The sequence below is a fragment of the Neohortaea acidophila genome (genome assembly GCF_010093505.1).
Source record: "Neohortaea acidophila strain CBS 113389 unplaced genomic scaffold BDY17scaffold_3, whole genome shotgun sequence".
NCBI lineage: Eukaryota > Fungi > Ascomycota > Dothideomycetes > Mycosphaerellales > Teratosphaeriaceae > Neohortaea > Neohortaea acidophila.
Window position 1 is genome coordinate 589423 of NW_022985512.1, and position 12291 is coordinate 601713.

General features: G+C 55.7%; 5 protein-coding genes across 5 annotated transcripts; 4 read left to right on the top strand and 1 right to left on the bottom strand.

Annotated features, from left to right (window-relative positions):
• The first annotated feature begins 818 nt into the window (after nt 1-818).
• Nucleotides 819-4371, top strand: BDY17DRAFT_96848 (uncharacterized protein). The gene is made up of 4 exons (XM_033738892.1): nt 819-3932; nt 3983-4002; nt 4077-4178; nt 4347-4371. The coding sequence occupies exons 1-3, from the start codon at nt 1107-1109 to the stop codon at nt 4090-4092; spliced, it is 2862 nt and encodes a 953-aa protein (XP_033591679.1). The 5' UTR covers nt 819-1106; the 3' UTR covers nt 4093-4178; nt 4347-4371.
• A 1046-nt stretch (nt 4372-5417) lies between these two features.
• Nucleotides 5418-9152, top strand: BDY17DRAFT_292955 (uncharacterized protein). The gene is made up of 2 exons (XM_033732911.1): nt 5418-5589; nt 5647-9152. Exons 1-2 carry the CDS (start codon nt 5575-5577, stop codon nt 8701-8703), a joined length of 3072 nt encoding a protein of 1023 aa, XP_033591680.1. The 5' UTR covers nt 5418-5574; the 3' UTR covers nt 8704-9152.
• Nucleotides 9153-9557: 405 nt separating this feature from the next.
• On the top strand, nt 9558-10400 carry BDY17DRAFT_308565 (uncharacterized protein; the record flags this gene model as incomplete). The annotated part of the gene is made up of 1 exon (XM_033735225.1): nt 9558-10400. The coding sequence occupies one exon, from the start codon at nt 9558-9560 to the stop codon at nt 10398-10400; it is 843 nt and encodes a 280-aa protein (XP_033591681.1).
• Nucleotides 10401-10499: 99 nt separating this feature from the next.
• On the bottom strand, nt 10500-11231 carry BDY17DRAFT_321982 (mitochondrial ribosomal protein L31-domain-containing protein; the record flags this gene model as incomplete). Its single annotated transcript, XM_033736736.1, has 3 exons — nt 10500-10595; nt 10658-11120; nt 11182-11231. 3 exons carry the CDS (start codon nt 11229-11231, stop codon nt 10500-10502), a joined length of 609 nt encoding a protein of 202 aa, XP_033591682.1.
• A 196-nt stretch (nt 11232-11427) lies between these two features.
• On the top strand, nt 11428-12075 carry BDY17DRAFT_321983 (Sedlin; the record flags this gene model as incomplete). Its single annotated transcript, XM_033736737.1, has 3 exons — nt 11428-11612; nt 11673-11901; nt 11962-12075. The coding sequence occupies 3 exons, from the start codon at nt 11428-11430 to the stop codon at nt 12073-12075; spliced, it is 528 nt and encodes a 175-aa protein (XP_033591683.1).
• Between the last annotated feature and the right edge of the window lie 216 nt (nt 12076-12291).

A 12291-nucleotide genomic window follows, 5' to 3' on the forward strand; every position in this document is an offset into this window, starting at 1 on the left:
TTACTTTGTCGACGTTGTCGGCCTGCTCTTCGCGTATGCTGCCGTCATCGCACTGGACTTTGAGCATGCGATTGGGCAGCTCTTCCACCACCCAGCCTTTGACAAAGGCCTTCTCAGTATCTTTGAGCCAGACATATCTCTTTCCCGACAGGTCATTCTCGCCTTCTATGCCTCGAACCCTGTCTTCCGCTCCGTCCAGCACTTCCGCTTTGATGAATTTGGGCGCAAAGGTTCCCGCAGATGTATTGCTTCGATTGGAGGAGCGTAGACGCTGTGAGTCACTTCTCATAAGTCCATGGGACAGGAGGTCTGTTGAGGAGTGATTGCGCGAATGTCCCGAGGACGTCGACATCAGCGTGGAGGGCATCACGCTCGATTTGGAACGCGCGTGTCCCGGCGGCGGTCCTGGTGATGGCGTGTCTTGGTCTCTTGTCGCAGAGTTGTTGCGCCAGATGGGCCCGACCTGCGCCAACGAGCTCATCTTCAATACCGTCCAGCTCGTGGCTGCAACCAACGCGTTCTCGCACGCGCTCTTACCTGCTTGAGTGGAAGGAGTCCATGGGTTAATTCTTTCGTGAATTTGAAGCAACAAGTAGCGAGCGGAGTGTATGTACAGTAATTCTCCGATCAAACACGAGCCCCACGTGCGAGATTGGTGTTGTCGTGTGTGCTTCTTGGGTGCGGCGCCGCAACAGTTTGGTTGTTTACTCGGCTGTTGTCAGCGTAAACGAGCACTAGCGCGAGGTTCGGCCCGTCCCTTGACACCTCCGGCGCTAGCGAACTTCCGCATCTCGAAATGTCGCATCCACACGTTTGATCATCACGGTTGGACGCGACGTTTGTCTCTACACCATTCCAGTCGTTGCTCATTGACACTTGGTAATAGGCGGTGTGCCGTGTCAAGCCGCCATGCCAATCTGAGATCAGGAGTCTTCTTTCAAGGCTTGAGACACTCCTTCACTCACCGACTTGGTTTGTTCGTGACGGAGACACGACGAAGGCGCTTTCACAACCTGTCTCCCAATCTTACGCATCTGCAGAGATGAGCACCGTGACAAAGAAAAAGAGAGGACGCTGCTGATATTTCTCAATCCGTCTCCGTCAACATGGCTGGATTGCCCTCTCAGCTCCACGCGGCACAGCAGGATACGCAGCAAGTGAATATGCAATCGCAGGACCACACTCCGGCGCCTTCAGGCCAGCCAGCAGAGTCTTCTCACTTGGGCCAACTCGCTCAGGCTGCACAGCTCTCTGGGTTGGACATGTCGGCCTTGGAGGGTATCTCGCCTCAGCAGCTTGCCATGATCGCTCGGCTCTTCCAGTCCGGCGCCCTACAGATGCCCCCTCCCCCTCCTGCAGTATCCGCCACTCCTTCCACCCCCGCACAAGCTCTACTCAATGCAACTCGCAGTCAGAGTCAACCCACGCCAATCGATAGTCAAGAGGCCGCAGATATGGAGATGGAAGAGGGTGAAGTTGATGACAGCGGCGAAGATTACACCCCTCCACAACCACGCGACTTCTTACGTCCCCCGCCTACCGGTCCGAAAGATCGCAACACGAGCTCTCGAGAATCTATTCGAAACCAAAAACAACGCAAGCCTTCACTGCCAGCATCAGTCGAGCATCAGCGGGGCGCAGTCATGCAATCTCCGCTGCAACAGTCCAACGGAAGCGTGGACTCAACAACACCGAGCGACTCAAAGAAGGCCCAGAAAGAGGTTGTGCGAACGTTTCTCATGGAGCTGGTGGCTGCCGGATACTCTTACCAAGACATAGCCCAAGAAGTTGACGCGCCGGCATCGTTGACGAAACTGTTCAAGGAGTTGAGCCTGCCGCTCAGCCCTGTGCACCCCAATCAGCAACCTGCCAAACCGGCCACTGCCCCGCGAGTAGCCCCTCCCAAGGCTCCCCCTCAGAGCAGAGCGGAGTATCTCGCAAAGCTTCAGGCGATGAAGAACAAAAAGACTGAGACACCAACAGCATCGACAGCACCGACAGCACCGACAGTACCCACAGAAGCAAGTGTAGGAACAAAGCCAGTCCTTGCAACCCAGACTCCCACCAAAGCACCGTCGCTCAGCTCTGCTGCTACACCTGATAGCGTTGGTGGTGGTGCAAGTCTACCAAACCATCCAGCTTCCACCAGCAAGGTCACAGTAAAGACAGAGCTTGTTCGGCAGAGGCTAGCAGCTCTCAAAGCCAGTCAAGCGGCGGCGCTGCAGAAGCGTTCCGGCACTAATGCGGTTGACACCTTGGACGCTCGCTTCGCTGCCATCCGCCAAACCAACCCAAGCCCATCGCAAAATGGACTTGGAGCAGGTATTGCTGACATCGCCTCAGCACCAGCCACGCAATTCTCCCCGACGCCCGCTGCAGGTCTTTCGCGTCCAGCGCTAGAGACACAGTCGCACCCCTTTGCTGGCCTGCCGGGCCTGTTCATAAGCGAGGGCGTCGCCAAAGACCAGAGCTCACCGCCTCATTCGCGACCGGCCATTCCCAGTGCTCTAACTTCCAGCCCGTTCACCAAGCCCGAAGTCCACATTACGTCGTCTCCAGCCGCGATTGGGACTCCCACTGCACTGTCTGGCGGGGTGAGGATTTCACGCAAGAGACCGGTGGCTTCTGATTTTGATGAAGTCCCGAATCAAGCAAAGAAAAGGCCATTCGGTCAAAGCAGGCCTGGCAGTGAAGACGAGTCCTTTGTAATCCAAACCAGCGACGATGAGGACGATGAAGATGACATGGATGTCGACGACGCCCAGCCATCAGCATCTAAGCCAGCCATCCAGACGAAGTCATTCCGAGACGTTGGCCCGCTTCGTGACTTTCCGCCCAGGCCGACCTTTCAAACGCCGCCCTCAGGTGTCAGCACGCCAGGTGGTGTGACGTACGAGCAGATGATGAAGAATATCGAAGACGCCAAGCGCAAGATTGCAGCCAAGGAGAAGAAGCGGAAGGCTAGCACTCCCAAAGGAACCGTCGCAGTGGCACTGGATCCTGCCGGTTCTGATTCAACGCCACCTGACATTCCGGCCACTACAAATCCTGCGAACGGAGGCGTGAATTCTCAAGCTTCGGCAGTAGATCTCCCTGCGGGATCTGTTCTCGAAGGTAGCGACGCTGTGCCGGTGCCCGAAGCTTCTGTCGGAACGCCGGTACAGATGCACGTCATTGAAGGTGTGGACTCAGACTCAGGACGCGAGGCTGACACTCTCATGTCTGGTGCCCTACCACATGAGCCGGCCCAGTCCGTCGGTGCCTCTCAGTCCGCAGAACCCCAGCGTATCAACGAGAGGGCGGTCTCAGAAGAAGGCGAGCTGAGTGACGATTCCATATCAAACTTCTACGACTTTGACGAGAAAGACCGAGCAGAAGGCCAGTCAAACGCACCCGTTGACCCCGCTTTTCGTGCAACGCTCGATTCTGATATCGGCTTTGTGAGTCCTGTTAGCGAGTCGCATTCCAATGAGCCAGGGCAAGACGAAGACGCGGCCAGTCCATTGGAGGGGGACCTTCACTCCAGTCAGCCTCAGGCTATTGAGACTCCTGAAGATGCGCTTTCTGACGTGTCAATGGACGAGAGCGATAGTGATGAGGACTCCGAAGCGTCAGACGACGAGGACGATGATGTCGGGGATGATATCGAAGAGGGCGAGGTGGACGAAGATGTTGAGGAAGGAGAGGTGGATGAGGATGCCGACGTTGATGTCGAAGAAGAGGACGAGGGCGAGGACGAGGAGTATGATCCGATGGTGTACGAGGTCGAATCACCAGCTCCATCATCGACTCGTTCTGCCGGGACGCCAATCGCATCCGGTGGAGAGCTTGCGGATGAGAGCCTGGCGGTTCATGCCGACGCGGAGGATGAAGCAACATCCACCCAGGCAGACGAGCTCGCTCCGAATGAGCCGGCCGTGCATCTTGACCAGGTGCGTGGACTCTTGAACTAGATGAGGGGTGACTAACACCAGGAGTTCAGGCCCCAGCGAAGTCGAGCAGGTACTTCACCTCCTACGAGAGCCCTCTGCAAGGCTTCAGGGACTTTCGCTACCACCCTGACTACCTCCAGCAAGTCCCGGGAGGGTATGAATCGCTGACGTATAGCCACAACATCGACCCGGAGACGCGGCTATGTCCCTACGAGACCGCTGGTGGCAAATGCAACGACGACGCATGTCAGTTCCAGCATTTCCAATCCATGATGCTGTCTGGTGCGTTTCCGTGATGTGATGCCATCGTTGCCCGGCCGAGCCGCTCCAGTCCCGTCCCTCCACACCTCTCGCTTCGCGCACGCTCTTGTTTTCCTTGCATCTCGGCCGCTGACTTGTCGCGCTAACATGCAGGCAACGAGCTTCTCACCACCATGAGTATGAGAGATAGTCCCGCGCGCAACGCCGAAGAGCAGCAACGCTGGCAAGACGGCTTGGCCGCGCTCATCCAGCAGCTTCGGGACTCCGACGGCGGAGACGAGGCAGCCGTCATTGCTGCCAAAATCGCGGACTACCGAAGAGAATTTCTGGCCGACCCGACGAAGATCCTGCGACTTGAATGAATCCTGGATGCCCCCTCCCTTCCCCCGTGCTCCAATTCCTCTGTTTGATCATGCGCATTGGCATGGCGTTACCCTCATGGCCAACTCGCGTGGCTTGCGCGTGCGGTGCCCACATGTGCAATGCTTGCTCGCTCTGGCTCGGCACTTTCCTTATCTTCATGCATCATCTGTAAGAAGCCCACAGACTTAACGACGGCGAATGAAACAGATTTTTCGTGAGCAAGAAGGGATGATGGTATTTGAAGAGAGGGAGTACTTGGGACTCGTTAAACAATGCCTACGATGGAGCACTCAAGCGCAAAGGCTGCGGCAAAAACATGGCTCATCGGCATGCACTGAGCAGGCGAGGGCTGCACCGACTTGCTGTTGCGTCGCCTGATTCAGCTTCCTCGGGGTTCATCGGAACACGCATGAGCGAGGCATCGCGTGTGCTTTCGAGGAGACCTTGTGTACGAGCTGGGCTTCGACACCAGCCATCCAGCATCTTAAACAGAAGTGCCTGCAGAGCACAGCGGTGGAATGGACCAGGCGCCTACTGCTGAAGCAGGCATTCTGCTTGTACGACGCCGCGGTAATCTCGTGTAACACTGTACGACATCAATCGATTCCCTCTACACTTCCTTTCCTTTGACAATGCATAGCATAATCACCAGTATCCCGTCATCGATTCTGTGGACTGTGTGACTGTTTTGCTTCTGTTTTCACATACCTATAGTCAAATGCCATGCACGAATGTCGTGTCGCACAATCGTCAGCCTTCCCGCGATGATTCACAGCCTTAAGCCCCACACCTCCCGCCGCTCGCCAGCTTCTTTCCATGACTCGACTGCACCTCTCTCCCTTCACCTCGCCATTCCTTTCCAATGCTGCCTCTCTTTCTACCACCCCTGCTCACTTTGCCTTGTGCTGTTTGCGGCTAGTGCCTCGACTGGAAATCCCTTCGCATGTGCCATTCGCTTGTGAATGCCATGTGACAGCCTGGCTGCGGTGCTGATCGGCCTCACGGGACTCTCAGCCTCATGTCTTCTGCTATGGTAAACCCAACACTTATTACCAACTGTCCTTCTTGCCACATCACTTACCGATACCAGGCTTCTGCTCCATCGCAATCACCACCACTAGACGCCGAGATGGAGTTCATTCATCCTGAGCTCGGCATTCGTGGGTCGCTTCGTACGGCGATGAAACGATCGGCCGCTCTCCACGAGAAGATTGCAGAAGCCAGCACGACCAAAGATCAAACTGCCATGGAATTGGATGAGGCGCCTACCAACTCATCGAAGCTACCAACAAAGGCTCAGAAGGCTTCGCAAGCTCGTGCAGCGACGACTTCGAACGTGAAGAAACGGAAATTGGCTTCGAGTAGCAAGGCGACGAGACCTTCGAAGCGAGTCGGTACCGTACCGCCTTCACCTGCAATTGATGCATCGGAGTCTGCATCTGCAAACGAAAGCAAGACCACCCTGCCGCAAACGCCTGATCAGTCTTTGACCGATACCTTACTCGATGATCGCGAGTCCAGCCCTCTATCTGACGTCCCCCCTTCACCGATACTTGAGGCGGGAAAACGAGCCCAGGGGATAGTGAGCAAAGATGGGGTAGGGAAATATGGTCATATACTGGGCAAGAAGACCTTGACAACGAAATCGGCCGCACTGGATCTGAGCACGCCTCCCGACGACATGATATCCAAGACCATCATTGTGACGCCCGTGGTCAACAAAAACGCTCAATTGTTGACCCCGCCCGAATCGGCTCGTCGAAGCGAAAGTGAGGAGTTGCTGTCTGCGAAGTCCGCCAGTGATGGGAAACGCAGTAGACGGCCGACGACCTTCTTTGGCGCCCCTGTTGCTACTGCGACTGCCGTTGAACTCGAGCTGGAGCCTGCCGATGCTACAACCATTACCAAGGTCTCGACTGAAACGAAAAAGGTGGTCCTACGTGTGCCAAAAGCCGTGTCGCTCCCTCAGCCCTTATCCTCACACGCGCCGCTCCCACCTCCGCCGACGATACCCATTGTCCTTCCTGAACCGGATGCCATCAAGCTCGCACTTTCGCAAAGACTCACGCACAGGCAACCCCTCGAATCCAAGCCTCTACCACAAGGCCGTCCGGACGTATGGGCCGAGTCTCGTCAAGCCCTCTGCGAGACGTTGCCCTACTTCAAAAAGCCTCAAGGCGGATGCTATCAAAACGATGGTCACGTCTACGGCTTCCTATTCGACAGCGTCGGTCATTGTCGCGAGTACATGGACGAAGACATCATCATCGCTCGCGCCGGAGGAAGTATGGAATCCGATGGAGTGGGCATGGTGCAGCGCAAAGACCAGCTCATTCAAGACTGCCAAGTGCAATCTGTGTTGAACGATATGGCGCACCACAATCCTGTGGTGGTGATCTGTGGCAATCGAAATGAGAAGGCGCCGTGTAGGATGCCACATCAGTACTGTGTGCTGGATTGGTACAAGCCGGTCATGGTGTGGTCGGAGAAAACTGCTGGCAAAGGCAAGAAGGTATGGACGACGGTGAAGTATCGTCTCGAGCGACAGAATCATCGCCTCAACTCTCCTTGGCATGCTCCTCAAGATGCTGCTGAACCATCTCTTGAACACCATGAAATCGCTGGAGAGCTTGTGAAACGGCCATGCGAGCATTGTGGAATCGAATGGCCACAAGTCTATCTCAGAGCGTGGATGTGTCTCAACCAGGATTGCGCTGCCTTCTGGAAAGTCAACCATGCGGATGCACCGTACGGCACTGATGGGCTGGAATACAATCCTGCGTTTCTTCTACACCGGGCCGCATCCTGGGCATCAGGTGGACAAGAGATCGAGCCTGCTCCATTACGACCTGCGTTGCCAGACTTTGGCAACACCATCGGGGACACATTGACGCACATCAACACCAGAGGTATCTGCTGCCCCGAGTGTGGGAGATGCAACTCACGCCGCCTGTTCTCTGGTTGGAAATGTGAAAACCGCACGTGCAACTTTGCTCTACCTGCCAATCATCAGCCAGTGCAACCGTTGATGCTTCACACTCCATGGGATGTTGCGCCAACCTTGGTCCGTAACTCGCGTGGCGCTGGAGTTGAGATACTGGTCGAACACAAGCACGGCTACAAGGTTACCACCTACACTTTTCCGGAGATTGAGGGTCGATTCATCCACGCTGCCGCTTCCAAGCCTGTCATATTGGAGAATGGAGGCCCGAATGAGATGTTTGCTTCCATGCAAAGTCAGGATCTTGGACTTGAGCGTCGCACTTTTGCGATAAAGAAGATGGGCGCCGCCAGCTACAAGGCTGAGAAGGAGGTCCAAGTTGAGGGTCTGGCCCCGTCGGCTGTGCAAGAAGCCGCACCACCCAATGTGTCCCAAGATGACATGGAGCAAGAGGCAGAGACCGAGAAGAAACCCGAATTCGTCGACGGAGACCTGATGACCGCCTTCTCAATGAACTACGGCATGCCCTATAAATTCGTCGCCAGCGGCGCAAGTCGTTCCTTCGAAGACGGGCCCGAAGCAGTGAGAGAGGCTCGCCGACGACTGAATTGGGCCACCCGCACATTTCTGAATCGACCAGAGGAGGACCAAGACCTGAACGAAGCGTTGATCTTCGCTTACCTGCAAGGCCAAAAGATCGAATACCACGACGACGGCGAGGAGGGTCTCGGTCCCCGCATCGCCACCTTGTCCCTAGGCGGCCGAGCAAAAATGCACCTGCGTATGAAAATGAAGCATCACAACGGGTGTTCGAAAAGCGGCATCTTGACAGAAGAGCGGCCTAGGCCCGGCGGCATCGAGTACGAGAAGCGGCTAGAAGCATGGAACGCGCTGCAACCTCTCAAACAAACCGATCCAGCGGCATACAACGCTCGTCGAAAAACGATCCCCCGCGAGATCGGCATCTACGAGAAGCGCGGCAAACGCCCGGAAGACTTGGTCACCGTCACGCTGAGCCATGGCGACGTGGTGGTCATGGATGGATATGAGATCCAGAAGTTCTTGGAGCACAAGGTCGTGCCCGAGGGGCATTTGCGCTTTGCGATTACGTGTCGGACCGTGCTGGCGGGGCATTTGAAGCCGGAGGAGATGCCGGGGTATGTGGTTGAGGAGGATGCGGTGAGGTATGAGGGGCCGGGGATATGAGGTCGCCGGGGTGGAGAGAGGTATTGGAATGGGGCGGGCGGCTACGTACAGTAATTCGCGGTAACGCTGGTGTTCTTTCGTCGACTGGAGGAATCGACGTTCTTGGAACGAGAGCTTGGAGATTGTTCATGCATTGATCGACGGCGCTCCGGAACGTTCCCCGTGGGGTGAGGGTGGGGAGAAGCAGCACACCCTCCCAGCCCAGCCCTGTCTCACCGCAACTCGCCACATTGCATCCAAGAGCTCATGCACATGCAATTCGCAATTCAGCCTAAGGAACCTCATGCACCCTCCCGGCGCGGCGGCTAAACGCCCGCATGATACTCTCTCTCCTTCGGCAGAAGCGAGACGTAGCATCGCGCATGAATCGCCACCAGCTCTTATCTGCCTTACCCTCCTTGGCTTGGAGTAGTCCAGCCCACACCCACCACCCTTCGCGGGGAATGGCGTTTCTTCACCGCTGCCTTTCATGCGATGTGCATGATTCAGGCAGATAGATGCAGGTGTCGCTTTGACTCAATGATATGCATCCGTCCCCGCTATCTAAGTTACTAGTCATGGGGCTGAAGGCATCCGTCTAGGCAGCATATGGCTGGGTGTGCATGACTACCACTCGAGTGATCTGCGTCTGTTTTAATTGTTGCTTGTAGATCTTCCATTCTCTATTGTACGTGACTACAATCAGCAGTGAAGAAGTGATCAGAAAGAATTTACATTTCACGACGGGAATGCCAGAGGAATACAGAGTGACACGCCGCAAGAGTCACCGCAGCCTTGCCACTGCTTGCATGCAGTCCTGCCCCGTGAGAGCCAGCGGTACCACAGTGGCAACAGGCAATTCGAACACGCACACCATGCCATCTCGCACATCACCCGCACATTCGCGCGAGCGAAGTCTCTCCTGGCCCTCGCCGTCGAACCGCAAGGCAAACCCTCCCCAACCGGTAGACACCGACTACACCACCTCAGCCATCACCAACGACCCCTTCCTCGACGATCTCGAAGACAACCCAGACCAGCACTTCCTCGCGCCCATCCAGATGTACGAGTACGAAGCGTGGCCGGGCGACAGCGACGATGAAGACACAGATGACGGCTGCGTCGAATGGGCTGCTGGCATCACTGACTTTGCTCTCTTCGATGACGATCGTCGACGTGCGCGTCAGCAAAGTGAGCCGCTGCCGAGGAAGTGGAGTGCCATGTTGCAGCAGCAGACGTCCGCTTTGCAGCGGTCGTTGAATCGTGGTCGGGTGAGGTCGAGTAAGGAGGCGGATTCGGGCGAGCGAGTATTGGACGTTGAAGAGATGCCGAGTCTTACGCCAGACACGTCGCCCCGCCTGAGGGATGATTTGGAGACTGCGGCCAGGGATGAGGGGGCGAAGATACCGGAATACCTGATGTCTGGCGCGAATCGATTGCGTGAAGAGCAAGGAATGGACGGCATGTCCACGAACGGCCGTGATAGGCAACAGACCGAACGTATACGCAGACAGCAACGACCCGGTCTTGGACACAGTCGGACAATGTCGGGCCGAGCGCATGCTTGGACGCGGCCGAGCAGCGAGATATACACGGTTGGAGAAGAGCCGGAGAATGAGAGCGAAAGGAGCTCGCGGAGATCGAGAAGCTCGGGAAGAGGTGATAGCAATGGGGATGATGACGAGATGATACGTGGCCGGGCGCGCAGCCAGAGGTGACGACACGTCCTCGCATGCATGGTGCGACGAGTCAGATTCGAGTTCAATAGTTGTACATGGGGTATCAGTCGGCAGTCCACATCCAGATCCATAGAAGCACTAGAAGCCAGGAGGGTTCAATCGCTGCGATATCCTCGTCCATTTCGGGACCTTGTGAATGCCCTTTCGATAGCCCTTGCTGTATCGATTGAAGACCTGAAATCACACAACAGCCCATCAGCATTGCAAGACTCGATTGTGCACGCATTTCAACATACCGTATACTTGTCCCGCGGCAACATCTCCTGCTCCGTCGGCATCTCCGCCTTCCATCGCTCGATGAGCTTGATGGTCCCATTCAACCGCGCCTCATCGCTCAGTAATCGCCCACTCGGCACCTGGACACCATGTGCTGTGACTTCCGGAACCCAGTCGCCACGCTTCGGGCCCTTTCCATTGCGCCGTGCCTCCAAGTCCGCATTTCTTTCCGCTTCGAGCAGTCGCCGTCCTTCAGCCGTGGTTGCCAGCTCATCGGGCGTGGCTTGACCTTTTGATGCGCTGAGGTGATTTGGTGCTTGGGTGGGAGGTGGAGAGGATTGAGAAGTGGGCGCGAAAGGCTGTGTTGATATTGCTGCTTGCCGCTGCAGGGCGGTGTCCAGGACGGCAACTACATTGTCTACTCGACGTAGTCGTCTTCGATGTCGGAGTTTTTGAGGGCCGGAGAGTCGCCAGGGGATTTTCCTGTAGACCGTTCAATTAACTGACTCGGAACTCTCATTTGGCAATGCGGAATAGTGTGTACCATAAGAGGCCGCCGAATAACGGCGCTGATGGTTTGAAAGGACCGAACATTGTGGTGTCGCGTGCGGTAGAGAGGACTGGATTTGTCTTCTACATTGACGTGGTTGGAATTATTCGAGATTTGTGCCACGGGTTTTGGGCTTAGTCAAGCTCTCGCACTTCACGTCCGGTCGCTACCTGCGCGAAGCCAAGAGGAGATCTTGGTATCCAGACAACTCTGGATCGAGTCTTATGCTGCGAGGGAGTCATGTCGTACTACTTCACCATTGTCGGCACGCGCGACAATCCGTTGTTTGAACTGGAGTTCGGCACCTCTAAAGGCGGCGGAGACGGAGTCGCGCGGTTTCGAGACGAAGCACGGCATTACAATCAATTCATCGTGCACGCCGCTCTGGACATGGTGGAAGAGGTGCAGTGGACTAATAAAGACCTGTATGTACTCCTCATTGGAAACTCTTACGGCCAATGAGCAGGAACTGATGTCTTTTGCAGCTATCTGAAGAGAGTAGACACCTACCAGAACAACTACATCCACTGCCTGCTCACTGGCGGCAACGTCAAATTCATGCTCCTCATGAATCCGGACCCAGCGACGACACCCTACTCGACATATCAGACCTCGCCGCCATCACGTGCGGCATCGGCTCGACAGAGCTTACTCTTAGCTAGCAATCCTAACAGTCAGCAGACTGAGGAGGCTGTGAGGCAATTCATGATGGAAGTAAGTGGTTGCCGAGAACCCGAACCGCAGAGAGATAGTCTCGCTAATCTCTCGGCACAGGTCTATGAGAACTGGATCAAATGTTCGATGAGCCCGTTCTACCAAGTCAATCAGCCGGTCACGAGCCCCATCTTTCGCGCGAGAGTTGCCACTGCGGCGAAGAAATATCTGTGATGACTTCGAGGCTTTGAACATTCCGCCATCCTCGGCCGGGTGATCGACGAGATGACGCTCAACTCACGATCTTATGAACATGATGTGAGTGTGTCAAAGAGATAATGTGCTTCGAAATGCTGATGAAATTATGAAGACACGAAGACTTCACGGCAATACCTCGCGCACAGGCATTGTATGGCATGTACTCGCAGCTATATCACACGCCCTCAAAGT